This window comes from Trachypithecus francoisi, unplaced genomic scaffold (genome assembly GCF_009764315.1).
Source record: "Trachypithecus francoisi isolate TF-2019V2 unplaced genomic scaffold, Tfra_2.0 Lachesis_group19, whole genome shotgun sequence".
Lineage (NCBI taxonomy): Eukaryota > Metazoa > Chordata > Mammalia > Primates > Cercopithecidae > Trachypithecus > Trachypithecus francoisi.
This window is the reverse complement of record NW_022681464.1, coordinates 42,889,369-42,903,913: the sequence shown is the minus strand read 5'-3', so window position 1 is coordinate 42,903,913 and position 14,545 is coordinate 42,889,369. Positions and strand designations below refer to the sequence as shown.

Genomic DNA, 14,545 nt, shown 5'->3' with positions numbered 1-14,545 from the left:
AACAGCTTGTCCTAAGTCAGTGAAAGAGAAGGAATGGTGCTACACTCTAAACCCAGAGTGTCTGACTGTGAAGCCTACTCCTATTTCATTGCACAACAGCATCCCCCAATTTAATTCAGAAAACTCGAGTGATTATTACTCATGCTATGGAATACAAGACTCAAGTTTAAAGTGATCTTGGTCAGTTGAAAAGAGGTGAGTCTAACAAAAGAATGAAAAAGAAAAGTACAAAACAATGCAATCAGGAACTAATAATCCTGAAAGAAAAACAAGAGGACAAGGAACTTCCTGGCCAAAGCGCAGAAAAGAAAGATCTGGTAATATGATCAATTCTGAAATGTACAAGAGCAATGGTACGCACATAATCCTGGAGCATGATATACTAGTCATTGTGTGGATGATGAGAAGGAATCAAAGAAAAGAAACACAAATGACTGACAAGGCAGAAAAGAAGGACCACAAAGAAGGAGAAAAGGAACTAGGGTCATTTATCTACTGCAGGAGAAGGCGAGCAGGTGCCCTGCCACAGGAGCGTCCCAAGAGGAAAGATCATTTCTTACCACCTTTGCTGTGTATTGATTAACAGTCTCTTGAACACGGTGGGCACCTGACAAGTCTTTACTGAACAAATATTGTAAAAGACACAGGAAGCATTTGTAAAGAGAACAATAACCATGAGTGGTCTGCGTATAGATGGAGAAAAATATTTTTGAACATATAAACATAAAAGCAGGAGTTCAAGTTCCGACAGAGAAAGGCTGAGAGAGGTTTTCCCCTGTCTATGCACAAGGTAGTCAGTATTCAGCAAAAGAGCAAGTAAATTAATTTTGGTTGTATTCAGTCCATAAAACTGGAATAAATTACAACGGAGGTTGATTCCGCCCTTGGGTTAAAGAATAGTCACCAGACACTAGAGAGATCAGTTATTATTGTCCTTCCCAATCTCTAACAAGCCTAAAACTGCTATACTTTTTTTTCTTTATTCTCACTGACACCTTTTTCTCTTCCAGATTTTTGTACCTGACTCCCAAGCATACACCTTAGCCAGCGTCTTTGACATAGTGCAGTCGTATGGATCCTCCTAAATAATAGCTCCAATCGAGTCATTCTTTCATTTAAAAAAACAAAATCAAATCCAAGAGCTTCTAAATGATTATTTCTTTTTTTTTTTTTTGAGGTGGAGTCTCGCTCTGTCACCCAGGCTGGAGTGCAGTGGCTGGATCTCAGCTCACTGCAAGCTCTACCTCCTGGGTTTACGCCATTCTCCTGCCTCAGCCTCCGGAGTAGCTGGGACTACAGGCGCCCACCACCACACCCGGCTAGTTTTTTGTATTTTTTGGTAGAGATGGGGTTTCACCGTGTTAGCCAGGATGGTCTCGATCTCCCGACCTCATGATCCGCCCGTCTCGGCCTCCCAAAGTGCTGGGATTACAGGCTTGAGCCACCGTGCCCGGCCATCTAAATGATTATTTCAAAAGGCCTTCCATGAGCTAACTCTAATCCCCTTTCCTAATATTATGCCACCCTCCTTTCTGAAATACACCAAATGGAAATGCCCACTTTCCCCATACCCTCAGTATTTCCCTTCCCAAGGCCTTTGCTCCTGCTGCATAGGAGCTTCCCCTACTCAATTTGTGTAGGTTCAAATCCTATCCATCTTCAAAGGCCACACATTCTAAATACTGCTCCTAACTGCTTTGCAGAAAAGTATTATCTCCCTGCTGAACTCCTAGAGCAGCTTGCTTCTCCCCTCTTGCACAGAACTTACTATTTTCAAACTTGAGTTCAGTTATTTTGGTAAATCTTTATGTCATACACTAAACATAAATTCCTCGAGACAAAAATAGTCTTACTCATCTTTGTGGCCCTCACATGACCTGGCTCATATCTTATCATGTATCTACGGTGCATGTGAGAACATGTTTGCTGAATCAAAGATCTCTCATGGTAAAGCTCACTTTAATTTTCTTGTCTTTCTCATTTGTACTCTTTTTTTTTTTCCTATTTAGATTAAAGTCCTCAGACATTGGGCAATGGGTATGATGGGGAACAAAAAGGAGGAAAAAGTAGAAGTGAAAAGTAAAGACAACAAGAAATCTTTTTTTTTTTTTTTTTTTTTTTGAGACGGAGTCTTGCTCTGTCACCCAGGCTGGAGTGCAGTGGCGGGATCTCAGCTCACTGCAAGCTCCGCCTCCCGGGTTCACGCTATTCTCCTGCCTCAGCCTCCGGAGTAGCTGGGACTACAGGCGCCCGCCACCTCGCCCGGCTAGTTTTTTTGTATTTTTTAGTAGAGACGGGGTTTCACCATGTTAGCCAGGATGGTCTCGATCTCCTGACCTCGTGATCCGCCCGTCTCGGCCTCCCAAAGTGCTGGGATTACAGGCTTGAGCCACCGCGCCCGGCAAGAAATCTTATTTCATGGTCTCTCCTCCACAGACTTCCAGTGTTTACAGAGGGGTTTATTAAGAAGAGAGGCATCGTTGGCTGCTTTTGGATGATTCTACATGAGCAACAAGACAACATGCTAAGAAAGAAGATGTCTGAACATGAGCTCCACTGAGGATGCCAAGAGATGGTCAGAAGAAAAGAAGGGTTTTTCTTAGTATGGCAATAACAGACGAAAGTCTACTGTGGTTTGAATGTCCTCTCCAAAATTCATGTTGCAAATTTAGTTGCCATTGTAACAGTCAGTATTAAGAGGTGGAGCCCTTAAGAGGTGATTAAGTCATGAGGTCAGAGTTCTCATGAATGGATTAATGAAATTATTGTGGAGTGGGTTTCTGATAAAAGGGTAAGTTTGGTCTGATTTCTCCTCTCTGTCTCTCTTACTTGCTTCTGCCTTCTGTCATGAGATGACCCTACCAGATACCAGCACAATGCTCTTGGACTTCCCAGCCTCTAGAACCATGAGTCAAATAAACTTTTATTGTTTATAAATGACCTGATTTGTGGTATTTTGTTATAGTCGCAGAAAACAGACTAAGACAAAATCCTTACCAGAAAATTTGTGACCAGACTTTCATCAATGATAAAGAGAGACTAACAGAAAGTAAGAGCATGGAAATAAATACTAGTGGCAAAACGTTGTATCTTCAGCACTCAATGCTGTGAAATATATATCCATCAATGACTAGAAAGTTAACTGGGTACATATCAGAGAGACACGAAGTATCTGTCAGGAATAAAGTGTTATAAACTCAATACTTGTAATGATTAAATAGATATAGGTCATTTGTCATGACTGCATATGGAGTTTGTTTCAGAAGTCTTTAAGCTAGCCTACATTTCTGCTATATATTAATTACAATGGTCTGGGGTTCTTCAGAAAGTAAAAAACAGAGAAATGTCTAATCAGATAATGCTAGTAGGATTCAAACTATTAAAAGTAATTTTATTTAATAAAATGGCTATCGTAGTCCCATGATCCTACCATGGGAGCATTTTCTGACTTCGTTACTCATAGAAGTAAGGCAGAAATATAAATAATTCCCTTTATTAAGTGCCTAAACTGGCTAAAAGACACATGTAACTCATTTTGATGTGGTCTTTCCCTATGTGCACCTGTGTGCATTTGTACATAAACATATATCAATATCTAAAGAAATTATTCAAAGACATATAAGGAGAATCCACTGAATTGGTAGTACAATCACAAAGACTTTTGTTTATCATGTTTACTATGAAGACATATTTCATAAAATTCTGAGTAAAAAAGACCAAATTAAATCACTGTAAGGACACCTACACAAAATCTCAGACAAAAGTTGGTAGGCCAGTATGTGTTTTGACCAAGATCTCCAACTTGAATAAACTATGTTAAAATTAATAATAAGCCATAATTAATTACTGCATCATTAGCAACACCAATAAGTAAATTACACATATTAAACTGAACATCAATTACACTGCTCAAGTGATGTATTGCTTGGATATTTACTGGAGTAAATGGAAAGCTCATCAGAGATACTGATCGATATGCTAAGCAGATGCCATTTATTAGCTCCTAGGCAGGTGCCAAGTTTATTTTCAAACATTGTTTCTCAGAGATAGTTACTTATTCCTCTAAACAGGAAAACAGCAGCATGTTGAAGAAAATCCGTGGCTAAGACCTACTTCTAAGTAAAACTTCTCATTCACTTACAAATAGCTTTATATTTGTCTACTTTCATACCTACTGTCTGAAAAGGTTATTATATGAGATAATCTATAATCCATATAATAGAGTTCTATTAAAGTGCATCCCCTCATGCTCTCTTGAGAACTGATGTTGTTGAAGGATAAACACAAAGAAAGGTATCCTTATTTAAACTAAGGACACTGAGGGACAAAGGAACCTCAAATGGCTAAGAAAGGGAGCCTGGTGTTCTATACAGTGTGCTGCGTGACAGGGAAGTACAAAACAGGTTATGCTCTGCTTTGGGCTATTACTGCTTGAAATAAAATAGCTGTATTTGAAACTGCAGTAACTTTTTTCATCAGTATCATCAACACCAGCATTTTTATCATTGCCAGCAGCAAGATAACAGCCTCGTCATGCTGATGCTGCTTATATCCGAAAGATAGGTAAATTGAAAATATCATCAGTGGGAGACTCATTACAGGTCTTCACATGTGATAGAATAATAATGTCCCTCTCTTGCTTCAGTGCTCCTGGAGACCACAGCATCCACATGGTGTTCATGTAAATAAAACCCCACATACCATCAAGAAATCCATTCATTTTCCCAGAAGTTCAATTTTGAATGTCTCTAAAGAGCTGCTGTGTCACCTTGGGACTGGCAGTGGCCTGGATTAATTATCAAGTCATCTTGAAAGCCTCATGGGCCATAAAACAATCCTATATTAGAGTAACAACAACAAAGTCACACGAGAAGCACCAGCAATTGCTATTTCCACTGACTTCCCTTGGAGCCAGCTTTGTGCTCTACTCTACGTACGTTTTTGCACTTGATGTCTCACCGCTAACTCTGAAGTAAAAAAAATAGTATTCTCCCTCTTCAGATATGGAAGCTGAGATGTTGAGAGATCAAGAGATTTCCCCAAGAAGCCTGGACTTGAACCCACTACTTGCGGTGTAATGCTTTCTAAACTGTGTGCACCGGGTTCCAGAGTTCCTGTGTGAACCTCCCTTTTAAAATCACAGTTAGGGAACTGTGGAGTCCAGATTCCTATCTAACATATTAGAAAACTGCCCAAGGAAGTGGGCCATGTGGGTTTGAAAATGATCTGGAGTCTACCCCTAAGGTAGACTTTCCAATCATCTGTACCATTAGGGGAAGGAGAGAGAACAAATTCCAGCAGGAAGTTCAGCTTTATCCTAAGTGGCCCACTGCAAGCTTGACATTTTTATTAAGACTTTTGATCTTTTTTAAAAGACTTTTGATCTTTCTAATAAAGCATGCAAATATTGCATTTCATTCCACAATACATCAATTTTTGACAAAAAATGTTTTTGCATTGTGTATCATCAAGGAAAGTCATGCTCCCAGAAGATGCACCATGCTTGGCCTTGTGGTTTCATGGAGCCCAGGCTTTCTAGACAACAAGCATTTGAGATGGGACAGCAACTGCACAAGGGCTCTCACTCAACGGTTCCACCATGGAGAGCGACCTCTCCTCCCCTTTTCCTAAGGACAACCTCCCCAGACAGAAAGAGGTTATTTCAAAAATATAGGGTAGCTAAGCTGGAAAAGCCAAGACTTGAGAAAGAATCAGAAAGGAAAGCCAAATCCAAGATCCTTTCACATTAAAAACAACAATGGCAATTCTAAAAGTAGAAAAGTAGTACGTGCATGTTGCAGACTGGGGAGGCAGATGATATTTTTAATGTGACAGAATCTTAGAAGTCAATTTTTAAAAGACGTTGGGCCTCATTCTCAGCCCACTGGAGACATGGAAGAAGATGTTTCAACACTAATACTGCTGAAAGGGCAAATGAGGCGCATCTGCTCTAAGGACTGTGCTTTTTTTCTCTTTTCATTTGCCAGCCTGACTTTTTCCCTTGATTCTTTGACAAGGTTGGTGAAAATATTTAAAACAAGAATCCTTTCTTCAAAAAGGGGCATCATTTATTCTAAATCGATTCTTGATACTTTCTTGATCTGTTGCCTCCTCTACGTCCTGCTGTCTTAGTATGATGAAGGAAATTCTGACTTCCTTTCCATTCTGAATGGATCTAATATATTGGACAACAACCATAAATATTTTCAAAGAACTCTAACAAATACTAGGTATTTTATAATAATAGTAATCTAATTTATGTACAAGAGAGTCTAAATCCAAAGTCAACCACAACGTTAATCACATAGCAGTACAACACAGTCGTTGGCCTACGGATGTCACTGGGATCTTTAGACTTAAAACTGTCAGACTGAATTTTGATTCCTTATATTTTAAATTGTAGTAATAATTTCTTAAAATAAATAAAAGGATGAAAATAAAAATATTACAGTTGGTATCAATTGACAGTACAGCCAGAGAACAGCAACTATGTGTCTAGTTCCATGCTAGTCAGCAGAGCAAAGAGAAAGAACTAGTGACACAGATACTGTCACTCAGCTTTCACAAATACTTAAAAACATCCAGGCCTTTCTCACTTTTATTAATATCAAGAATGAACTGGTTTTACTTAAAAACTGAAATAATATATCTCCTTATCAAAAAGGCAAGAACAATTTAACTATCCATATAAAATCTTTCATGCAAAAATCTTCAAGTGTCTTTTAAACTGAAAGTATTTTCTTTTTCACAGAATTTTGTATCTTTTACCGAACACTTGGCTAATTTTGAGCTCAAAACTTTCAGTATTCCTTCTGAATATGCATAATACACCAAATTAACGTCAAAATTAAAAGGTAGGTTTCCTAAAATACAAAATTTCAATACATGCTGTGCAAGCCAGAAAGCTCTATGCCTTAAGCAAACAAAGACAGTATAAAATATTGCTTTGGTTTCCTTTATCACACGCTGATAGGAAAACCACAAAATGGTATCAAAAAATTAAATTGTTTTTATACATTGAAAATCTTTTACAGAGAAATTCTTGTTCACATAATAAAAATGGAAAATAATATGATTTCAGTGCAATATACAGATTTTAAAATATATTATTTCTGAAATCAAATACTTGACATTTGACTCAGTATTTCATTCCAAAAAATGACAAGAGAAAAGGAACAGCATCCCCCATGGTATGCCTGTATCCTCTCACCATTTTCTTGTAGCTCTACAGTTTTATAGATGAAATGCCACAGCAAAATGACCAATATAACACATAACAGAACAAAAAGGGCAATAAATCAACAGTGACACTGTCGCCCATTAAAATGCAGTCAGCTGGTATTGCAGAAAGAATAAAATTTTACCCTCATTTTGTATTCTTTGTAGCTGGAAAGGAAATTTCAGAATCCTCAAGCAGCCCTTCAAAGAGATACTGAAAATCCAACCAAATTCCCTTCACACCAACCCTCTATATTAACTTCTGTAGCCAAAACACATAGCACTGATGTCCCCCGTCATTTAATATGAAATGCCCACAACAGCGCATGTGAATTGTTCATCATCTATATTTACAGAATACTGCATTTGACAAAAAGTAAGAGACCTAGTTAGCTGGAAAATGGTAGTATTAAGTTAGCCACTCCTTTCAATCAGTTGGTTATCTGCTTAAATGAGTGTAGCCATTTTTTATTTATAAAGAAATCTAAAGGAGGCATTTTCTTCCCTTAATTTTTATCCAAAATTCTCTCAAAAGGTTAAATTGAAGCTTCTGACACTGAAAAGGACTCCAGTATCATATAGATAGTATGTTTTCAAGTGCAACTGAGTATATGTTAACTTAGTTTATTACCCACTCACCACTATCACAAATAGTTCAAGACGTTGGTAAGCTCACGCAAGTGGAGCATTTATTGAACTGTTTATGCTGGTCTTAACAAAGGCCCTAAATACGAGTTCCCGCAGAGCAAAGGGTACACCCTACACTTCCAGGAATCTTCCTCCTCTCTAATGTAGAGCTCATGGCCTGGCCAGCTCTCCGAGGGGTGAAAGCTCATGGATGGCAACAACGAATGAATGGATGAATGATTGCTTCTCTAGTATAGTAGAGGATAGTGCTCACAGGACAGCTCCCTAAAGCTACATATTTCAGTGACAGAAAGCTGCAACTTTGGTTTCTGTCAGAGCTACACTGTATGCACTGTCTGAAGGGAGGCTAACCGGAGGGGGTCTGTGTAGCTCTTGGTCCAGCTGCCCCTCCTGAAACCCCATTCACCCTGACTGTAGTCACAGCTGGAAGTGTCACTGTGGCAGGGATGTTCTTTCTTTATTTATTTTTAAAGCAGTGTGAAAATTAGTTCACCCTTCAAGGGAATTTTATCTTTTACGAATAACTTCGTCCCATCAAAGAAAATACAGCTGGACTCTGAGTGCCGTTCATGTGCCAAGTACTGAGTGGCAGGCTGAGAAAAGTTTAAAGATATATAAAATATGGCCCCTGGAAGGGATTCTAAGCATTCCTTTGATATGGCTGACCCTGTCCCTAAGTTCCCTAGCATGTGCTCCTCCACGCTGGCTGCAGCTGATCCATTCCCCATGACCAGTACTTACTGTATTAATTTCCTGGCCTTTACTTCTTCTATTCACATCTACTTACTCTGTTCTTTTTTTTCCCAGTGTGTTGGATAGTTTTCCATTTCTTACAGTTTTACTTTTGGTCTTTTGGCCTTTTGCATCTCTTCTCCAATGTTTCTAGTGTGGCTGGAGTACACAGTGCAAACCTGATCCTTTCTGCCCCTCCTAAAACACTTCAATTGCTTCCCACTGCTCCTGGGATCAAGACTGAAGTCCTAAATGTAAGGTACACGGTCACAGTTGGCCTTGTTCTGCCTATACAATCTTACTGCTCACCCCACACATCCTTTTGGCTCTCTGCTCTCCAGCCATGATGACCTTTCTGCAATTCTTCATATCTGCCCATGCTTCATCACACCACAGGACCTTTGTGTGTGCTGTTACTGCTACCGACTAAGCTAATGTTCAGAAACAATCCCACCACCTTCAAGCCATACGTTGTCCTCCTTGCTACTCAGTGTGGCTAAGATCTGATCAGTTATATCTTCATCTTACAAATAGAGAACCTTGGGTCCACAGAAGGACAGACATTGAGCTCTGCCATGGTTTACTGCAGATAAAGAGGACTTAGAATGTGAGGTGGGGTCTGATGGGTGGGAAGTAGAGACGTGGACAGACACAGTCAGCGGAGTAGGAGGAAAACAGATAATGTTGGTAGGAGTGGCTGGGCCATTCTCTTAGAAAATCAATTAACATTCAACCTTTTTAATGGCTCTTGCCAAAAGCAATGGCTGATTGAAATTATGCTTTTGCAAGTGGGTTGAAAGACCATTGGTTTGTTTTATTTGCAATGGAAAAGCTTATTAAATTTATATATATATATATTAAAAAGAGACATATTTTGCAATCTTGCATAAAGTAACAAAATCAGTCAAAAGAAGACAAACCAATTTCAAAATATTCCTTCCCTCAATCAAAATTTGTTCAAAATTTACTCACAATAATAAATGAAAGCTATAAAATACCTAGGAATAAATTTAGTAAGACAGGTCATCAACTGTTATTCATTCAGTCATTCAGCAAACAATTCGAAATACTTCCTGGATGCCTGCGGGCTACATTGGGAACAGGACAAAGCTGTTTCATGCTTTTGTGAGTTGAAACACTTAGGGTTTGTTTTATTTGCAATGGAAAGGTCTAACTGACTTAAAATAAACATATATATAGCATTCTCCACAGCATGTCAGGGTTGGCTGGGTTATTAAATCACAAAGATATCTTAATTTAAAATAAATAGCCTAGATATATGTGTAAAATAAAAAGCTTTTAAAGAGATATTCCTAGCATGTATAGCTTTCTATTTTCTTCCCAAATCACGTCCGTATTATGAACAGTGAATCACAAGATAAAAGGAAGAAAGAGACTAGGGGCATTTCCAATTTCTATAACTTTCTCTGTGTGTACTCTTTAGAGCAGGATTTCTGAGGTAGACAGAACCTTCATTCCAGTCAGACATTCCACTCCTCTTTACTATCTCCTAAATCTAGTTAGTAACTTAGCAAAGCACTTTTTTGCAAACTGTGGATGACAACTCATTAATGGGAAATGAAATCAATTTAGAAGGTAGCAACCAGAATTTTTTTTTCTAAAATGAAAAAGAATAATGTAGAACAGAATACAAAAATCAGGGTATATCTTATGTATGCAGTGAGCAGTGTTGGAAGTATGGTTCTAAAAGTTTTCGTTGCAGTTAAACTTACACGTATGTACATGTGTGTATACAGTACTGGGTGATGATGTATTTCTTATCATTGATTGGGGTCAAGAAGTTTAAGCAACACTCCCCAGGGCAATGACAGGAACGCTCATGAAATGTCCTCGCATTCCACAAACTCCTTCTTTGGAACCCTCCTGACACCTGGGCCACTTAAAGATCTCAGTCAAGAAATATTTATGAGCATTTTTCTTTCTTTTTTTGAGACACAGTCTTACTCTGTCACCCAGGCTGGAGTGCAGTAGCTTGATCTCAGCTCACTGTAACCTCTGCCTCCCGGGTTCAAGCAATTCTCCTGCCTCAGCCTCCTGAGGAGCTATCATGCCTGGCACAGTCCTAGGTGCTGGGGTCAGATCACCAAGGTTCTTGTTTTCGTCGGTGGTAGACAAGTGCGGGAGGGCCCAGCTACACCAAGGGAAACCTAACCAGCAAGCACCACACACCAGTACAACAGGGACAACAAGGCGAAGGACTCATGATCTCACAAAAGCTTCCCAGGGCAAGTACAGCATCAAATAGGATTTTTAGGGGCAAGATGTCAGCACAGTTAGAATAAAATGAACAAAAAAGAGCTGAAGGCACTTCAGAATGTATAACTCCTGTATCTTCTATTGGCTTCTGGAAGGGCCAGGATTGATCTATTAAACACAACGGTTGAATGGGTCAGAGATGGAAAACGTTCAGAGCTGTCCCACTGACCATTTCCTAGGCTGTTTGCCACAGCGAGAAATGGTTTGAAATACAGGTCCTTTGGTTCCCATCAGTTATAAAACTGCTGTCTTTTCTTAGGTTTGCTGAATGACAAGTATGATACTAATTTTTCACTCATTTGAGTATGCACTTATGTAGGTTTTGGGGTTACTAATGCAAATGTACTTGATGCCAAGGTGTCTAGGCAACCATACAAAGTAAAACTCCTGAAAAGAGTGAGTTGATTCATACCTGGCACAGATAAGGTGCTCAATAAATGTCAAATAAATGATCGAATGAATTAAGTCTCAGGCTTGCGGTATGACTCCTGAATAAATCTCTTAAAAAAGACAGTGTTACTTCTATTGAAGTTGATGGGTGATGCAAATGCAAAATGCAAAAGAAATATCATTTGAGTGTGGATTTATCTGGGTAAGATTAACCATCATTAAAACCAGCAGTAAATACTGAAGAAAGAAGAAGAATAGTTTTTTACTGGTTTTTGAGGCTTATTCTGACACTCCATCATTTTAATCCCTGATACACCAAAGTAAATGAGGTAGATCACCTGTAGCCCTTAAGAGGAACAGCAGCCACACACTGCAGTTGTGTGTGTGTCCTTCGGACTAGCTCCAAAATCATGACACTCACTGGGTCTGAATGCCTTACCACGGGGCTGCTTTATGAAGTATCTTCTCAATCAGGCAAGTTTTAGAGTGAAAGCTATATTCATAAGTTTCGCTTACTTCATTCCTAGTAAACAGCATGCTTCATTTGAAGTTAGTGGATTATAGGTAAAGCTTGGGAAAAGGACTGTTGAATTGTATTTCATAAGTACTTGTTTTATGAAGGTGGGAACAACCCATTTTTAACAATGTACTGATGAGTCTGGTGCTGGCTCAGCCAATGGGTTGCTGAAAGATCCCAATAACCTTCAAGATGGACTCCTAACCCTACACAGAGCGCCACAGGCCAGCCCTGAAAGGTGAAGGTTTTAGTGGGGAGGACTTAAGAAAGGCACTGTCCCTCAAATACTTTTACTTGTGGGAAGAGCACTTCAGAAATTCGGGAGAAGGAAGAGTCTGTAACAAGTAGAACTTCAATCAGGAAAAGAAATACTCCTAAAAGAAACTTGAAGGCAAGGGAAACAGAACTGTCAATAAATTGATAGCTTTTCGGCCCTGAAATAGAGAACTGAAAATATGTACAGAATTCCAGTGGAGACGGAAATAGAATTATTTTACATTTCTTTACCTTATAACATCAGTCTATAATTTTCCTGAGGCTTAGCTTTCTTTATTGTCCAAAATAATAAGTTCACAGAACAACTTAAACATTTGTAATTTATTACCATGAGTTAAGCTTTACCATTTTCTTAAATGTTAGGGGACATTGCCTAGTTTCACACACAAAAAACAATTGCTGGAGTGAAAATCATATAGAAAGTAGTTTCTGCTTCTTACTTGGCTTTCATCAGGCCTAGACTATACGCAGGTGCTTCTGAAACCAGAATTTTGAGTCCTGCCCATGTAATTATGTTAGAAGTCTTGACAATGACTTGCTTTTGTTGAAGCAAAAAAGTCTGTCTTCTGGAGTTCACTAGAAGTAATTTACTGGTCTCTTTTCCTATATGAATGTATAGAGACGGCTATAAGGCTTTAGAGGGAAGCGTGAACAAGCTCACTTCTCTTGGTATAAGGAAGCACAGTTCAACTCCATGACTCTAAGCCACTCAATTTTTCTAAACTTCCTAAATTATTCAAAGCATCTGACTTGCAGATATACCTCTGCATGATTTATATAAACACTGTGCTTTGCAACAAGGATCTATAAGGAATGCAATCAGCTCTGCAACCACTGTATGTATACACAAAGCTGTTAGAACACTGTCACCCTCAACACCTTTGGGGGGCTTCATTTAATAATACTGGCAGCCAAGATTGCGTACAGCTAAATGTATGTGCAAACTAGACCACGCAAGATAAAAAATCAACCTGTTGCACCCTTAAATCTCAATACCATTTGAGACTAATTTGGAAAACTAGGAACATATCTTTATGTATTTTGTTGGAAACCCTGTTTGATGTTATTGCTATTTCAAGTCCAGCAAATTTCATTTCTATATAACATTAGGCTAGAAAGAAACATACCAACAAGACCAAACACACAATGAAAACATGCAGAGGAGTTGTACTTGATGCATGGATATAAATGTGCACACAGAAGAGGCCAAGCATGTCACTTAATTTAATACGAGCAAAGGTCTGTACCAAGGGTCTGAAACACTGTAAACAGGCCTTAAGCAAAGGAGGAAATGTAGAGGGGAAACAAAGCTGAGAAAAATGAGTGGGAAATGGGCAAGATGACTCGTCTATACTTGAACATCTGACCTGTTAGTTGGCCGTCGCCTGCAGCGGGGGCGATGCGAATGTAAGGTGTTGTAAGCTGAGTCACGATTATCGCAGCTAAGGCAAAGGAAGATTTCCAGGTCAGCATGCATGAGGGAAAAAAAAGCCAGACTGAAGCTAGGCTAGCAAGAAGAATCCCCATCAGTATATCAAATTGTCTCAACTTTGTTCTACCAATAACAAAAAGAAAAAAAAAAGAAAAAAAAAACATAGCAAGGTGCTGAATATTCTGAATTCGTTTCCCTTAAACAAGCTCTAGTCAGGCAGTTGGATTTCTAACTATGACACAGTTGCAAGCTTTGGCTGAGATCTTGGATAGATCAACTGAAGAAGAAAAAAAGGAAAACAAAACCAACAAACATTCGTCCTAAATAAACCTGAAGACTTAGTGTTTCCAATTGCAATTGAGTGTGGCGCTTAAAGATTCATTGTTAATTCTGGTGATCCAAACTTCAGGCTTTTAGAATGTATTAGGTTGTTGTAACATTCTACTGTTGAACTCACAATATTTTCTCTTCTTGCTAAATCACCTTTGTAAAGAAGAATATTATACTCTTTCACTAAAAACGTTTTTAGGTAAAAAAATTTCTCTGGTATCTAAATTTAATGCAGATTTCCATTTAGGAACTTTATTTTTTTCACTTTAAGAGAAAAAAATGCATCTCGAAGTATTGGTTGGAAAAGAATAGAAACTACAAATTGCCTTTGCTATAGTTATCATGGTTAATATGCGAACAAAGGAATGACTAAGAGTCTTGAAGCGGACCAGGCTGCCTTCTTAGTTTCCTTGCACAGCTCAGCAGTTGTGTCTAAGTGGTTAACATTAATGACACACAGATATTAAAAAAAAAAAATAGAAAATTAAAACATCAATTCTAACATGATACAGCTGGAAAATGATGCAAAGAAAAAATATTGGAAAATTAAGGACAGGCTTACATGAAAGATTACTAATTTACATGAAACAGCCTGGGTACTATTAGAAATGTGGCAGCGAGTAAGGAAAATAGATCATCTACCATCTGCAGACAATTAAACCCAAAACTGCTGCTGCATAGTATTTTGAAATATCCCTCTGCACCATGCAAGCAGTGCTGCTTAC

The 14,545-nt window shown here is 38.7% G+C and overlaps 1 protein-coding gene across 12 annotated transcripts in view; it reads right to left on the bottom strand.

The window, feature by feature from the left end:
* Positions 1–14,545, bottom strand: part of PTPRM (protein tyrosine phosphatase receptor type M) — an 864,300-nt gene that overhangs the window by 286,440 nt on the left and 563,315 nt on the right. For 8 of the 12 annotated variants that reach the window (XM_033178302.1, XM_033178303.1, XM_033178306.1 and 5 more), the window contains one exon: positions 13,426–13,500. The exons of the other annotated variants lie outside the window; for them this stretch is intronic. In XM_033178302.1, coding sequence (XP_033034193.1) covers positions 13,426–13,500 — 75 coding nt within the window. The remainder of the gene's footprint in view (positions 1–13,425; positions 13,501–14,545) is intronic. 12 annotated transcript variants of the gene reach the window in all.